Source organism: Scophthalmus maximus, chromosome 9, assembly GCF_022379125.1.
Source record: "Scophthalmus maximus strain ysfricsl-2021 chromosome 9, ASM2237912v1, whole genome shotgun sequence".
NCBI lineage: Eukaryota > Metazoa > Chordata > Actinopteri > Pleuronectiformes > Scophthalmidae > Scophthalmus > Scophthalmus maximus.
The window spans coordinates 15829758-15845619 of record NC_061523.1 but is presented as its reverse complement, the minus strand read 5'-3'; the positions used below and the strand labels follow the sequence as shown (position 1 = coordinate 15845619).

General features: G+C 40.2%; 1 protein-coding gene across 1 annotated transcript in view; it reads left to right on the top strand.

Annotated features, from left to right (window-relative positions):
• The window catches only part of kdrl (kinase insert domain receptor like), a 42997-nt gene extending 27135 nt beyond the window's left edge, over window positions 1-15862 (top strand). Inside the window, exons 22-30 of the mRNA XM_035650041.2 lie at window positions 132-229; window positions 909-1031; window positions 1318-1429; window positions 4562-4661; window positions 6969-7074; window positions 8631-8755; window positions 9895-9973; window positions 10701-10804; window positions 13185-15862. Coding sequence (XP_035505934.2) covers window positions 132-229; window positions 909-1031; window positions 1318-1429; window positions 4562-4661; window positions 6969-7074; window positions 8631-8755; window positions 9895-9973; window positions 10701-10804; window positions 13185-13383 — 1046 coding nt within the window. The 3' untranslated portion in view covers window positions 13384-15862. The remainder of the gene's footprint in view (window positions 1-131; window positions 230-908; window positions 1032-1317; window positions 1430-4561; window positions 4662-6968; window positions 7075-8630; window positions 8756-9894; window positions 9974-10700; window positions 10805-13184) is intronic.

Sequence of the window (15862 nt, the reverse complement as noted above, 5' to 3'; positions counted from 1 at the left end):
ACACTGATAATATTTAAAAACATGATTAGGATTAATGTCTGAAATCTAAAGGCCATATATGTCCAACATGAAAAATCACTCTCACTGAGAAAACTTTATGTTCTTTTATTTTTTTGTATTTTTTTTTTCAGAATCTGAGGATTTATATAAGAGAGTCCTGACATTGGAAGATTTAATTTGCTACAGTTTCCAAGTTGCAAAAGGCATGGAGTTCTTGGCTTCACGCAAGGTATTCTCTTCTTCACACAAATCATGTAGTCTATTATGAAAAACCTTCTATAAATTGTACTATGTGTGGAATTGTTTTTAGATAATGCTAAGGATAATGTTATTTTGATTTAAACATAGTGAAGGATCACCATGCTAAAACTTTTTTATAGCCGCATTTAAATGACGGATGTATGACCACTGGTGCACACTGACAATACTCTAAGTATTCAAATGTTTTGAAGTTTTCATGCATTGACGTATGTGCATTGTGGACAAATAAATACACAGCAAATGACAGCTTAAAAGATTTTGCTTTCCTAAATTCAAGTTTGAACTATTTTGCTTCTAGCATGACATAAATGACTCAACTGCTGATTTGCTTGTTGTGCTGTATGGTCTTACATCTGTACATCCAGAACTCATTCATATAAAGTCATTCATAATTTCGGGCAGACCGGATGGGACTGATTAGAGAATGAAGCCATTGTTGTAAATAACCTTTTATAGACCATTTCTTAGCCTGGATATGGAACACATCGTTTTCTATTGTAATAGCACTGATGACTTGACCATGTGTTGCTCTTGCAAGCAGCCCCGCTTTAGCACACAGAGTACCTTTGTGAAGTAAATAACATGCATAAAACTGGAATTTATTTATGTAAATGTCACACATTTAGTTTCTTCCTGTTTTCCATTAGTGCATCCATCGTGATCTGGCTGCACGAAACATACTGCTCTCAGAGAATAACGTTGTGAAGATTTGTGATTTTGGACTCGCCAGAGACGTCTACAAAGACCCGGATTATGTGCGCAAAGGAGATGTAAGTTTATTTAAATATACTGCATCTTACAATCTATGTTTTCCAGCTGTCTGGTTTCTAGCTCAGTAGAGCAAAAAGTAGATTATACGTGAAACAGAAACCTACTGCTAAACAGGCATTGGAGAAATTGGAGACTAAATGTTGGTTTTGCTGAATCAAAAGCAGCACCTCCTCAAACAGTTTAAACCAATTCGATGGTATGATTAGTGGTGGTATTGTTAAGTGAGATATCTACATTGGTGAGATAAGGCAGTAAATGATTTCTAACCTCTTTACATGTGCACAGGCGAGACTGCCGCTCAAGTGGATGGCACCTGAAGCCATTTTTGACAAGATCTACACAACTCAGAGTGACGTCTGGTCTTTTGGTGTTCTCATGTGGGAGATCTTCTCTCTGGGTAAGTGTCAGGGTTGACCACTCATTTCATAATTCACACACATATTGTTTTAACATGCAAGGGAGAACATTTTAACATGTAGAACTCACACAGCCAGACATGCAGACATGAAGTGATGCAGGGACTTGATGAGGATACAATGACTTAAATGTTGAATTAACAATTGACACCAGGTTGAATGACAAGCAGCTTTTTAAATAGGCTATGTCATTATATGATAAGCAATTTTTAAAGCATTAGCAGGCAACTAACATCTACATAGAGCCCAAATTATGAGCATCAATCCTGAAGGTGCATCAGTCAAAAATTCAGAAATATCATTAAGTAAACAGCTAAAATGACAAAAAATCCAAGCTGCATTACAGACACAAGTTAACTATTCAGAACAAGTTGAAACTAGCACAATACAGTATACTGGATCGGAAAAAAGAATTGACATGCATAATTAGCAGTAGTTTGTTTGTTTGTAGTTTATTCCTAACATCCTCACACCAGCATAAAGCCTGGCATCTCAGTTAAACTCTGGATTCTATTATCAGTGATGTTCAGTGAGAAAAGAGCTCCGGCTCCGTGGACAGTCTGTGCCCCCGGCAACACAGCCTCACCAGATGCACTGGGTACTAACTGTCTCCTTCCACTGTGTAATTGTGCCTCTGGGACAAAGGGCCGGGACCCGCATTGTCAGCCTGAGAAAACTATTTTCATGCCACTCGCGCAAAAAGCATTAGTGGAGTTTGACTGTGTTTTTTAGTGCAGGCATGGGAGATTAAAATGAGAAAACACCTCCTGTTTAAAGCTTTCTATTTCTTCCCAGCTGGCAACACAAACTCACAGTAACCAAGCAGCCAGATCATTGTAAAAGTGTGGCCCTGCTGTGAAACCACTGCAGCCTTCGAAGGCTGCATTGTGTTAATGTCCATGATTGCCTGTGCACCGCGGCACAGAGCTCGCCACACGTTTCTAAAGCAAGACTCAACGTGAAATATTGTATGTTGAAATGTCACCATGGGAAGCAGGGGACACATAAGAGAAGCAGAGACGCAAAGTTGGATGTATTGCTAGGCTGTACTTTTTGAAGGTGCTGCTTTTGAAACGCTGCCATACGGTGTTGTCCCCCTCAGCATTCGAGAGAATAGTGTGTCAAATTGCATACTCTTTTAAATGTAAAGCACACTGACGTCATTATGACACCTTTTTTTATCCTTATTTTTCTTGGTCCAACCCCCCCAACCCCCTCTTTTTCACTCTTGACATATTCTCACCACATTTTTCGTTAAAGAAACACTTGCACATCTGGTAGTGTTGGCTGCGTCTCAGAAAAATAAATCAGGAGACAAAGATACAACATGACCAAGAAAAATGGCAAAGACGTGAGCTTTGCAATCCGATCCTGTTCCGAGGTCAGAAGTTTCAGGGAAACCAAAGTGTGTTTTTCAGATCACTCTGTGAACCAAAAGTGTGTCAGTTCAAGTTTGTGGGTTTTAAATATCAAAATCTTGTTACCATAGTGTTGATGCCAGAAGGAAAACCATGTCCCTGTGGTGTTTGCCATACTGCATTTAAACCATTATCTCCACATATGTCTGAAATCTTTTAGCTTATCTGATCTTAAAACACAGATGATCACTTCAGACTTGTAGTATATTGAGGTGTGATACAATACAACACTGTATATAAAGACCACGAGCACATAAGATGTAGATAATCTCTATTTATTAGGTTTTTTCTCTAATTCCACCAAAAGATGACAACACACACATCAAAACAATTGCAATTCTCAAACCTACTGAACATTTATGTATTATCTGTAAACTTTTGTGCTAATTCTAGTTTTGTTTAGAACCTTTATATTTCTTGGAAAGGTTTATTTTTTTACATAAATATTCCTTTTACTTACCTTCGATGCTCCATAATATTTGCTGTGAGATGTTTCACAAGTTATAAAGAAGTTAAAAATCTCTTGTGTGGATGACAAGAACCATATTGGTTGTCTGCATCGGCTGCAACCTGAATGCAAACCTTGAGTTGTGATTTGAGTGAAGTGGTTGCACTACACAAATCACAGATTTAGTTATTCTGTAAGCTTTAACCTCTTGAGAGTTCCTCGTGCTCACTGTGAAGCTACATCTGTGGTTTCCCTTGGAATCAGTGTAGCCACAAAGACAGTGTTTTATATTGTGTGAGGGAACTCAAGCAAGAACACAAAAATATTATTTTACAAGTCAAGAAATTTTTTTACTACTTAGAATTAGGATGTATTTTCCAAAACCAACAAAACTGGATATTGGATACAAGTTGTTTCAGTGTATGACTGAGCATGAAGTAGGCTTTGGCTCAAAAATTAGGATGTAATACCAACTCTACATTTCACAAGTCAATATAATTAGCGGTGGTTCCCTTTTGGTTGACGAGTGACACATTTGACAGATTATCGTCGCAGCAGTCCAAGTATAACAATATTACACATTTACTCTATGTCATTAGTGGACCAAAGTAACATCGTCCAATCGTTTCAAAACAAAAATCTCTCATACTATTGATTTTTGGGGCATGTTGGGGTGAGTTCTCACTCACCAGTAAGCTTTATGTTGTGTATAACGTAGTAAAGAATGTGAGCTTTTAATTTTTTTTCTCTATTCATTGCAGTGTTTCCTGCAGGTTATTAGTTCATTCAGGTTTAGAGGGGGGAACTTAGTAATAACATGGTTTTTATGTTTCATCCAACAAACTTTGCTTCTCTTATTTCCCTTCTTGACCTTGTCTTTTAAAGTATTATAACATAATGTTATTGAAAAATTGTCCATCAGACTATTGCAGGTCACGATCTCCTTCATTCTGAAAACTCTGTCCGGCCAACTTGAGTGAACAGTTTGAAAATTACTTTGGCAAGAATCAGCTTTATAAAACATGGTACCGTTTGAATTTTCTTTGGAGCCTATAAAAAAAGACGAAATTGTCTGTCCAGGTATCAACATTTTAGGTGCATTATCAATACATCATACAGTACCTCCATGTTTCCCATCATGTTATGATCATATGAATGATGTGTGTCACCTTTTTCATGTGGGACACACTCACCAGTAAGGGGACAAGTTTGTGGTAAACCTCTCCCCTTTTTTTGTCCTACACCAGGTGCCTCTCCGTACCCAGGGGTGCAAATTGACGAAGAATTTTGCTGCAGGCTGAAAGACGGGACGAGGATGAGAGCACCAGAATACTCTTCCTCTGAAATGTGAGAAATCCTATTAGATACATCTTCTGTAAACCACAAACAAAAGTAGAAACATGGATCACCAAAAATATGTCAGATGTAGTTTCATCTATGAAAACAAGACTAAACAATCCTCTTATTTAAAACCGTGTGACTTTCCTGTAAGAGGAGACGTCTTGTTTTTCTCAGCCAGCTCCAGCGGTATGGTATGTTCTCCTCATAAAGGCCAGGAAAGTGAAGGCAGCAAGTTACCCCCCCCCCCCAGCATTGTTTCTCTCTGATTATACCAGAAGGTCAGGGGTGCCTGATAAGAATCATGAGTAACCCTACTCTGAAATGTTGCATGAGGAAACATTACTTTTTTTTTGAGAAGGGGCTGGTGGATGGTGCGAGACAATATCTGTGGGAGAACGGAAAGTCCTCCTCTTCAGTGTCAGTGCTGTCAGTCAGTTATGCAGCTAGACAAACTGTTGTAATAAGAATACTTTGTCTTTTTCTGTTATATGTGCAGCCAATCCAGATCCAGCAATCACAGTCTGAGGTCCCCGAGTCTCTGAGTCTCACCCTAACATATGAGCATATGTTGTGTCTGGTTTTCATTTAAAACGAATCATATAGTCAAACTTCACGAATCGTATTTGTTTTGAAAGCATAATGCTGCACTTCTGATTAATAATGATGTGGCAACAAGAGGTCGAGGGTTTTACAGCAACTTGTGCCAAGTTAAGCTAACTAAATGTATTTATCCTCTTAGCGAAGGAGACGCTGATTGGAAATGATGCATAAAATCTAATCCAGACTTTATGTTTCAGTGTGGAAGATCTGTAGATGCAGACCCAGTGGAGCCAAGAATCTTTTGTACTTTCCATCTTGGTTCAAACAGTCTACTGATGAAAATAGAACTGCCAGATACTATATTTTGCTCAGGACTGTAAGGGCTGCCTCTAATTTAAGTCCAAGATAAAAACCTGCTGATATCAGTTTAAATGGGATGCACAGTAATGCACTCAGAGTCAGTGGGGTGAAATCCGCTGAGCCCCTCGAGAGGTCTGCAGTGGATCACGCATGTCTGGAAACACAGGTTTTTGACACATTGACCCTGACTACAAACTTACGCTATATGAATCATGAAAAGCACACGAGGTTGCAGGCGGTATTGAGCCATTAATTCGTACCACTGCAGCACTGATTCATCAGGAATGTTGTGTACTGCCTGTTAATGAGGTCCCACGTCCTGATGCATTGCAGAGGAATTTAGCGGATGCTGTTCGCAGAGTGGGAGGACAATAAATAGGATGCTCACTTCCCATCCTACCACACTTGCCCAACCAGACAAAAGTAGCTCAGTATTACGGAATCTCACCCCCCTCAAAAACACCACACTCCCTGAAGACCCCAAAACATGCGGAGGCAGGCTATTTATTCTCATTACGGACCCGGCAGGAAATGTGGTTTAAATTGACCAGTCATACAATGTGTCCACTTCCCCCCTGAATGATATGCATAAAGGCTGTGATCATGCTCTTCACATCCTGTCACAGTAAGGAGTGCTACCACCTGGGCAACTATACTCTACACTCATTATCATGAGATTCGCGGGCTCTCAGGTTCTCTCAGCCCAGCCTGACTACACTGACAGGACAGTGAAGTCTGGATGCCCTGCACACAAACACAGGCGGAGAGGAGGGGGGGTCTATTCAGCAGTAACAGCCCATCTGCTTTTACAAGTCCTCCAATTGGATATGAACTGAATATGATTTGAGATAAAAAAAAAAGGAATCCGAAGAGTTTTACCCACATTAAACTTAAGATTCCTCTGAGGAGAGGGATCCATCACCACCCGATGCCAATCAGTGACATGCTGTGAACGTAAGTTAAACAGCAGCCGCGGTGCTCTGTTTCTAAATTCCTCCACAAAGCGAGGCAGACCACTGCGATGGAAACTCACATAAAGGCTCTGAGTCTTCCCACATGGGCAGAGACGCTGACAGCTTGTCAGAGGCCTGAGCGAGGCCGTCCGCGCTCTCACTGGTCCTCACACCCAGAAAGCCAGAAACAAACACCAGAGTCCTCGGACCACCTGAAAAACGGATTGGAGAGCATGAACAAATGGTCAAGATGACAGTCGGTTTAGAGGTGGCACAGATGTGGTTGCTCAATTCAAAGGGGTTTTGTTTATTGGAGGTGAGAGACAAAGGACTACCAAGGCAGCTGTTTTTTCACTTCTCTGTTTAAAAAAAAAAATAGTCACGTTTTCTTGGCGTTCGCACTAAGTGTGTGTCCATACAGCATGCTGAGGGTCTGTGTATTTTTATTTTCTACCTGTAGATACCAGACCATGTTGGACTGCTGGCACGGGGAGCCCCTGGAGAGACCCACCTTCACTGACCTGGTGGAAAGGCTGGGAGACCTGCTCCAGGCCAGCGTGCAGCAGGTATGACAGGGCCTGTTATTGCTCCAATGCTACACATTGAATAACATTATAAAGTCAGTCAGTATCAAAGGTTTGTATCAAAAGAATGGCAGGAATGAAGAGTTTATTATCAGCAGCTGTTGAGCTCAGGTGTGAAATCAAACAAAAGGTTCATGGTGGAAATCAAAATGTTGATTTTCAAGTTTAAATCCCCGCATACTTCAGGAATCCTGACCAAAAGGTGGCTTTGCAGAACAGTCTTTGTAATATTAATTACTACTAGTTCTGCTGACTGAGTCACAAATATTCAGGAGCAACGTTGCTGATCAGAGAAGATCCAGAGGGGAAGTAACACTCAACACATGCACTTGGCTCCCTTTCAAATGGCTCTGCATCATAAGACGAACCAAACTTCAAAACACATGGAAAACAGTGTAATTAACCAAGTGACATGAGATATCAGTGTCTGGTATGAATTATGTCGTTGGAAGTTTGTGGATTTTCTAAGGCTGTCAGACGGCTTAAGAGGTATTTGTTATGATCAGGCGTACAAATATGAACAAGAGGATAATCATGTTTATTTTTCTTCTCATGCTAACTTATTATACTGTCTGCAACGAAATATTAATATATAAATATTAACTTTAAATCTACTTCACTTTTTTTGCTGCGTGCCTCGTGTGTGTGTGTGTGTGTGTGTGTGTGTGTGTGTGTGTGTGTGGTTGTGTGGATCCAAGCAGATTCTCTCTGAACACATGGGTCACATGTTGCTACTCACATTTTTAGCAGCTGCTTTTTATATGGTGGTTAATCATGCTGCTGCCAGTGAGTTTCTTTTCATTTTCTATTAAGGAATGCACACAGGGTTTTGGGGATCAGATGGAACCTTGGACACAGAGTTCAAAACAATGTATGGTCCTGTGCAGCGTGACTTAACAATAGGTTGACATTTAAAACAAAATAACTCATTTTCGATGGAAGAAAAACAAGATGATACTGAGGTAGATGGACAGAAATTAAAGCATCAACTATCACTGATGATAGAAAATTGGTCAGAGCCCTAACAAGACCAGATCATTTTCAGTCATCGGGATGACATCTTCCAACCCCTGAAGAGAAGAGGCTCCTTCTTCATCCAGGTTGGGGAAGAAAATGAATTATGTTTGACTTCCACTGCGAAGACTACACTGGACTGTAGATTGTCCTGTAATAAATGAGAGAAAAAAGACAAGGCCACACATCACATGAAAACCACACCATGTTGCATTACAAATCAGTCTGTAAAAGCTTCATGAGAAGAAGTTTAGACTGTAACTGGAGGGGTTTGACTCTCATTAATAAGGCTATTGTTACAGTGCAGGAAGGCTGGTGACAGACTCTGCCGGGTTCTCCAACACCGTGACCGTTGTATTGGGTTCATTTTTTATAATGTAGTTTCTTTGGCTGCTCGCCACAACCTGTGGATGTGTGCGTTTGTACAGTATGCACACAGCATCATCCTATGTGTCTTTACAATTTGCATCGTGTAAGCACAAGTCTGAGGTCTTACATGTCCTGTCTTTCTTTGGTTGATTTAGGAGGGGAAGCACTACATACCCATCAACACAGCCCTGCTGGCTACGGTTGGAGACCCGTCCACCACATCACAGTCGGAGGAGACACCCACGCGACCCACCTCCCACTGTGACTCAGGGAGCAGCTGGTGAGAACATGGATCCTTAATGTTCACTGGTTTACATAACAGACCGAACGCCAATGAACATGTATGGATGCTGCTGATTTTGTCTAGTGCCGATTAATTTTTTTAACAACACTAGCGACAGGGCTCAGTGGATGGAAATGTCAATGTGTCAATTGGTTAATCAATCACGTTGGTCAACACTGAAATATTTTGACAACTATTAGATGTTTTGTTTTGACCTTTGCTCCAGATACCTGATTCCCAGATAATGAAACCTAGTGACTTTTGTGATTCCCCTGACGTTTCCTCTGGCGTCACTGTGAGATTGACATAACATTTGTAGCAAACATTCACGTTTCCCTTTGTAATCACGTTGTCCGTCCTTTAACTAATCAGTTATCACCATTGGCAACTCAACATTGTAATTTATTACTGTGAGCATGTTAGCATGCTGAAGTCAGCATTTAGCTCAAAGCACCACTGTGCCTAAGAACAGCACCATCAAGTCCAAGAAATTTAATTTCAAAATAAATTAACTTATCTTTAAGACATGAAAACTTATCCTCAGACTGTTAAAGGCAAACAGCGCATCGAGTCTGTTTTGCAAAGGAAATGCCTAAATTATCTTGAATAATATCCGAGGTATTGTTCCGTTGTACTCAGACTGAGCTCTACAAGGAGAACATTCAGGTCTGACCTGAGCACAATGAGTGACCTGATTGGCACACGATAAGAAACACACACAGCTCAATAGCCACAGCGCCTTCAGTATTGTGGCTCCTGCGAGGAATTCCCCCCAAAAACCATAGAGCCAGCTTCAAGAATTATTTCCACTTCAAATAATATTTGCTAAAGCTTTGGGTTTTCACAAGTCCTCCAAGTGTGTTTACTGAGGAGGTGTTGAAAACCAGTAATGACAGTTACCTCTTTAGTCAAGTTAAGCAGTCGTTTTAGCCTCTTGAGTGTTGAAATGCAAAGTAAACAATGTGTGTTTTCAAAATACAATGTCACAGATGCTACACGTTGTTGATCTAAGTTATTTAGTTCCTGCGGGTTGTTTTTTTTTGCTGAGCTCCAGTGTAATCAGAGGATTATCTGAACAGAAACAGAATATTTTAAGATATTTTAGACACTTAATACTGGAAATATCTTTTTGCCAGGAACATCAAGATCCGTCCTGCTAGTGTGAAAACGTTTGACGAGGTTACCATGGAGAACGGGACAAATGAGAACCACGGGGTGAGTTGCTCAGCCCAACACTAAACCAGAAACAGACAATTGACATTTCACTCAAAACTCCACATCAGATTATAAATGGGGCTCATTTACATGAGATGATGGGAAATCATCAGGGTGAATTTTTAAATCGCTTGAAATTGGTTTCAACTCTAACTGTTCAAAAAGGTTTTCACACCCGCTCCTGATAAGTTAATGTTTTCCACAGCTGCCACGTCACATGGAGTCCCACAAGCCCTGCTACTTGGCTCAAGTTTATTCAGTTTTATTTGCTACCTGCTCTTGGCTGTGTTATTTGTGACTTCAACACTGCCACACCAAAGACACCCAGCTGTATATATGACTTGTGGTTTGGCTTTTCCACACATTTACAATCGTTTACCTCCTTCTCCTGCACCAACACCTCTGAGGTCTGACAACCAAATGTTTTGTTTTTTCAAGCTATCATGACAAAGAGAGATCATGCTTTTGCTGTTTAAACGCCGTTGAACAGCCCACTTCACGATCAGATCAGCTGAGTCTGTGTCACATTTAAGCTTTTCAGAGGCTTCCTGATAGATAGACATTTCAGCCCCAATGGTTTTTCTTTTATGTTTTGTTCAATATCACAATGTTTGACCATTCCTTGAAATTCTTTGAATTCTGACTTTTTATATTGAATGCTATTGTATTTTATGCGTACCAGTGAATGTGATGTTTTAACTATTCCCTCTCTTTCTTTCATCATCAGGGCGGTCAGTCGGACAGCGGGATGGGCCTCTCCTCTGACAACATGACAACACTGAAGCGCATCGAATCGTTGGCAGGTCGACCTCTGAGCATCATGGCTCTAGCGTATGTAGACTGCACCACACTGCACTATACCCCACATTTCCCTGCAAGTCACCACAAACAAAAACACTGGAAGAGGCTGCAAAATACCTGCTTGGAAACCTCCCCGCTGAGCTGGAATGTAGACACTATAACTGTCATACAACACACACACACTCAAGTTTCTTCTGTCTTAAAAAGAAGTCAGCGGTGTGTTTTTCCCTTTTGTCTGAAGAAAGCCTATGTGAGGGACAGAGGCACAAAGGAGAAGTGGGAGGGAAAAGGCTCGAAGGTGACAAACCGAAGGACAGAACAAAAAGCAGAGTGGCTGCATCACTCGAGGGGTTGGCTGTTTTAAAAATCCCCACTAAAACCCTCTTTTGTTTTCGCCAATAGAGCCCTGAAGGAGACACCTCCGTGGCTGATTTAACTTATGACTCATGGCTGTCTTTTATAATCCAATACTAGGTAACGCACGTAATCTGAAAAGAGTGACAGAGACAGTATGTGCTCCACAATCCTGTGGAGCATTTGATGGCTTTAAGATGTGGATACTGCGTGGTTGAGCACATAAAACTGTCAAAAGGAGAAAAAGATAGAGAAAGTATGTTCTCACTTAAGGTCTACAAATCTGAATCAAATTTCTGTAAATCTTTTCCTCTTTAGTGTCTCTGTAGGTGTCTTGAGGCTTACATATTGAGTTCAGACAGCGACTCAGTGCCAGGTAATTTACTGTTGTACCTTAGACAGTAGTAACTATCTATACTGCGTAAAACCTTTCAAACCTCCACATCTAAAAACACTTACATCAACTCTTTAGTTTTCAGAAGTTGAAGTTGAGGCTCCCAAGCCCGTTTGTGCCATCAGGGCGTCAGCGTGGCAGAAAGAATCAAGCCAGGCATGCGGAGAATTATGTAGGGGAGGACTTCCTCGCTGGGCAACCACTCAATCACTGCCACCTTTGAACTTAGGACGGTTTACAAGGGCCTCCCCTGCTCGCCGTGGATCTTTTGTGCAGCTCAAGTCCACCTGTGGCTCCCTCTGCCTTCATCACGCTTCTAACATGCCCTCTTTCTCTCCAGTATAGTACATAACTGACTGAATATTATTGGCAAGGAAGTTGGCCCAACAAGGATGAAGTGGATTTTCATTTGACGGAACTTCTTTTTTAATCAAACAAAAAATGTCTTCCCGTTTCGTAGACAAACCACAAATATATTTTCTTCTTTCAGAGATGAATAATAAAACACATTAATATTGCACTGCATTTTAGTCTTGGCCCTTTTAGTGCAATTAATTCATTTTCAACTTATTCCAGCTCAGGGTAGAAGGGAATTTTCCTCTGACTCATTTTGTTTCCTGATGCTCAGTTGCCAGTTGTACCACCGCATTGTGCTTGGCATTGGCAAGACAACACTGGACTATTGTTCACTATCCTTGATGCCTAGTTTACCAGGTAGTTCAGTCACCAGGGCGGCATTCCAGTTCAGCGGCATCACTTCCGCCTGCTGGGCTCTGACCCTTTGGCCTCAAGAGAGAAGCTCTGGAAACCCTTGGCAACCTCCATAGACAATAAGAGGCAATTACTCATATTCTGAGAATCAAATGAAGCAGAAAAGCTCAGGATGATTGATTACATCATACATGAATGAGGAAAGGTTCGTCCGATTGTACAGCTTCACAAAGGGGAACTTGTTAAATCAAAAAAAAAAAGACAGCCCTCTATTGTGGAAGCAATCGAGTCAAGTAACCTCGAAGAGAAAACTTTTCAAACAAGAAGAAAAGAAAGTGCACAGCTGGTTGTTTACCCGTCCACATGGGCTGTTACTACAGATGAAAAGTTATTTCATTAGAATTGTTTCAAAGATGCTGCAATAATATTCCAAAGTCTACGCATGAACGCTCTGAAAATGTTTCATATGACAAGGACGCAGGAACTATTTTATAGAAAAGCACTGAGGCAAGTGTCATTTCTCACTCAGGGTTTCAACCCTTCATGTCACACCACGCGAAATGTCTCGTCAGTTGTATCATATGTGTTTTTCAGTGTTTTAGTAAGAGCTGGTTATTAAATGCCTCCAGTTATTATTCCCATTAAAGATGACTAGGAGATAGACTAATTGTTGTTTTTGTCTATAAAATCATAAACACTCACTCTTGAAAAGCTTAAACCAGAAAATATTTGTCATTTTTGCTTAAAAAATGACTTTTAAAAAATTATTATTCAACTATCAAAATATCTACCATCTTCTGTAGATCAACTTTTTAATTAATCAGATGATTGAATTAACCCTTTAAATTAACATTTTAAGCATGCAGATGAACTGGTCATGGGTTGTAATGTGTCTTATGTTGACCTTGTATTTTTGCATTGTACTTATTTTGCGTGTCTCTGTGTTTTCAGGATGAAGGCCGTCAGTAAGAGTAAAGAGTCAGTGCTGTGTGACACAGAGAAGGAGAAGTATCCGCCCTCAGTTCCCTCTCTGGACTTCAGCATGGACGACTCAGCCCTGGATGACTCAGCTCTGGACGCCGGCCTCGAGTGTCACAGCCCGCCTCCCGACTACAACTATGTGGTGCGCTATTCCACCCCACCTGTGTAACTCCTTTGTTTTGACTCTTATCTCTGGGTTATTCTGTGGCAACACTTGAGAGGAAAACCCCCGAGATTCCCTTCCTCAAAGGGTTTAGAACGGACGCTCTGAAATGGCTCATGAATCCACGCAACTGTAACAACTTGTGCATCTTCTAACTTCCAGGGCGTCTGCTGTGCAACAAAAGAAAAATCTGTAGACCGTTGATTTCCTTTTCCAGTTTTCAGACGTAGGCTGACTTCAAAGCTGCCCGTACCTTCCACACTCACTGTGATATGTCGCATAGCTGAAAACAGGCTCAGGTATTTCTTTCATCTACTGTGAAAATAAACCGTGATGATTCCAACTTCACCACAGATCTGTACAAATCAGTCTTTTAATGATAAAGAGTAACTTCTTTCTAACTTTTCAAGTTTGTACTGAGATTAGTTTATATTTTTCAAAAGTGTTTAACTGGAAAATAATTTGTTTGTCAAGAAAAAGAGATGCCCTTTTTGTAGTCCAGCTCAATGGGATCTATCTAAAGTTTTTTTGCTTTTTTGCTCAAAAATCTGAGATTTTGAGAATAATTTTAGGAGAAAAGAGTTGAAATATTCCGAGACGAAATATCATAATATTTCAAGAAAAAACGAATAAAGTTGTGATTTTAGGAGAGAAAAGTCATAATATTACAAGTGTACGTTCGGAATTTTAGGCTACGTGTGAGGGGAATATCAGAAGATCAGCCCAGCGGCCTGCGATAAAATGAAGAATGTGAAGCATCTTGTTATGTTATACTTTAGTATAGTTTTCACATTATTAGTATCAAGCCTTTGGAAATATTGTTCAAGAAACTGTGTACAGTATGAAAAAAGACCCACGCTGACTTGCATCTTTCTGTGGAGGAGGAATGGCTAGTTAATTATTTTTTCATTTTTCTTGAAATATTATGACTCTTTTTCTGATTGAATTACTGCCTCGACTCCAAATCTCAGATATTTCTTTTCTTCATTATGGCCCTAATACTCCATTGTGTTTATCTGAGGCGTCATTCCTCCCGTGTGCAAACACAAACACGTCGGCTCAATTAGCTCAGGTTGACTTGGAGGTGGCAGAGGAGGGGAGTGCTCTGTCGTGTGGTGGTGGCTGTTTTCTTAAGCTCTCTGGGTTATCAAAAATCACAGGTAAATGAAGAAAACAGGGTAAAGCTGAGATTAAGACCAGACAGCTTGAGATTTAACATTACAGCTCGACCGTGAGAGCATTTAAATGAAAAGGTTCCAGTGCATTCGGATTCCTTCCAGCCCCCCAAAATCTGGTGCTGAAGAAACTCAGCTTTTTGTTTTGGTTCAATCAAAAAGAGAGAAGGTAAAAAAATTATTTGTTTATTTTCTTGTGTACAAACTGAGTCAGATCTGAACAGAACACAAACAAATCTGTTTCTTCAGAAAGCACTAGTAAAATAAATTGTGTATTTATTTAGATCGTAAACACTGTCACTTGGTGTACACATTCAAACGGTCTTCCTGATATCAGCGCGCAGTATCCCGTTGTCTGATTCCACACCTCGATGCTGTTTGTGCTGCTGTGACTCACTGATAGTAACGCTGAGGGAATCTGCTTCTGCAGGAACGTGTGTGTGTGTGTGTGTGTGTGTGTGTGTGGAGGTTCTCCGTCCCTGTGCTGTGTGTTAGGAAAGCTTGCAGGGCAGGCTACAAAAACTCTACCCGTGTATGAAGATAGCACCAGTCTGCTCCGGTTCACTGTCATATCATGTGTTGTTGACAGGAACAAATCTCCGTGTGTTCACAGCATTTCGGGTCGTGTTGTGCGTCCTTTGGACCAAACCTTTAATTTGAGCTCACGTGTTACTGTGCACACACCCTGTAGAGAAGCAGCTAGCTTGTTCTCGTTGATGACTAAAGAAAAACAGGGTTTGTCAGTGAGTAAACTACAGTGTAAAGTGGATATTTTTTAATCCAAAATGAGTTTTATTTGTGGACCAATTTGTTTTGTTTGTGTGGAAAAGGAGTGATTATGCACTGATGCTTTATATCAAGTTTTATTTGTATTCTAAAGGTATATTATTATGAAAAAGTGTTGAGGGTCACATTTTATAAAGATTTTTTATTATTATTTAACTCTTAACTCTAGTAGGAATTTAATGTTTGCAGTATATTTTGTGTTATTTCTCGCCATGCTAACATCATCATGTTTGCTTCTTATAATCCTGTCTTGGTTCTATTATGTTTAGTGACTGCTGCCACAATAACCATGAAATATGTCAGCATGAATGCAAAGATAAATTATTAGTTATTGGATTTTATTGCATTTCTCTGTGTATCACAATGATTCATAATTACTGGAGCAGCTCAAACTTCCTTGTAACTTCTTCTATTTTGTTCATGTAGTGTTACAAGTTTGTTTCAATGAAAGTTATGTTCCCCAACACTGTCAACTGAGCATATGAAGTAAATAAATGAATAAAGATTTATATATTTATACATTA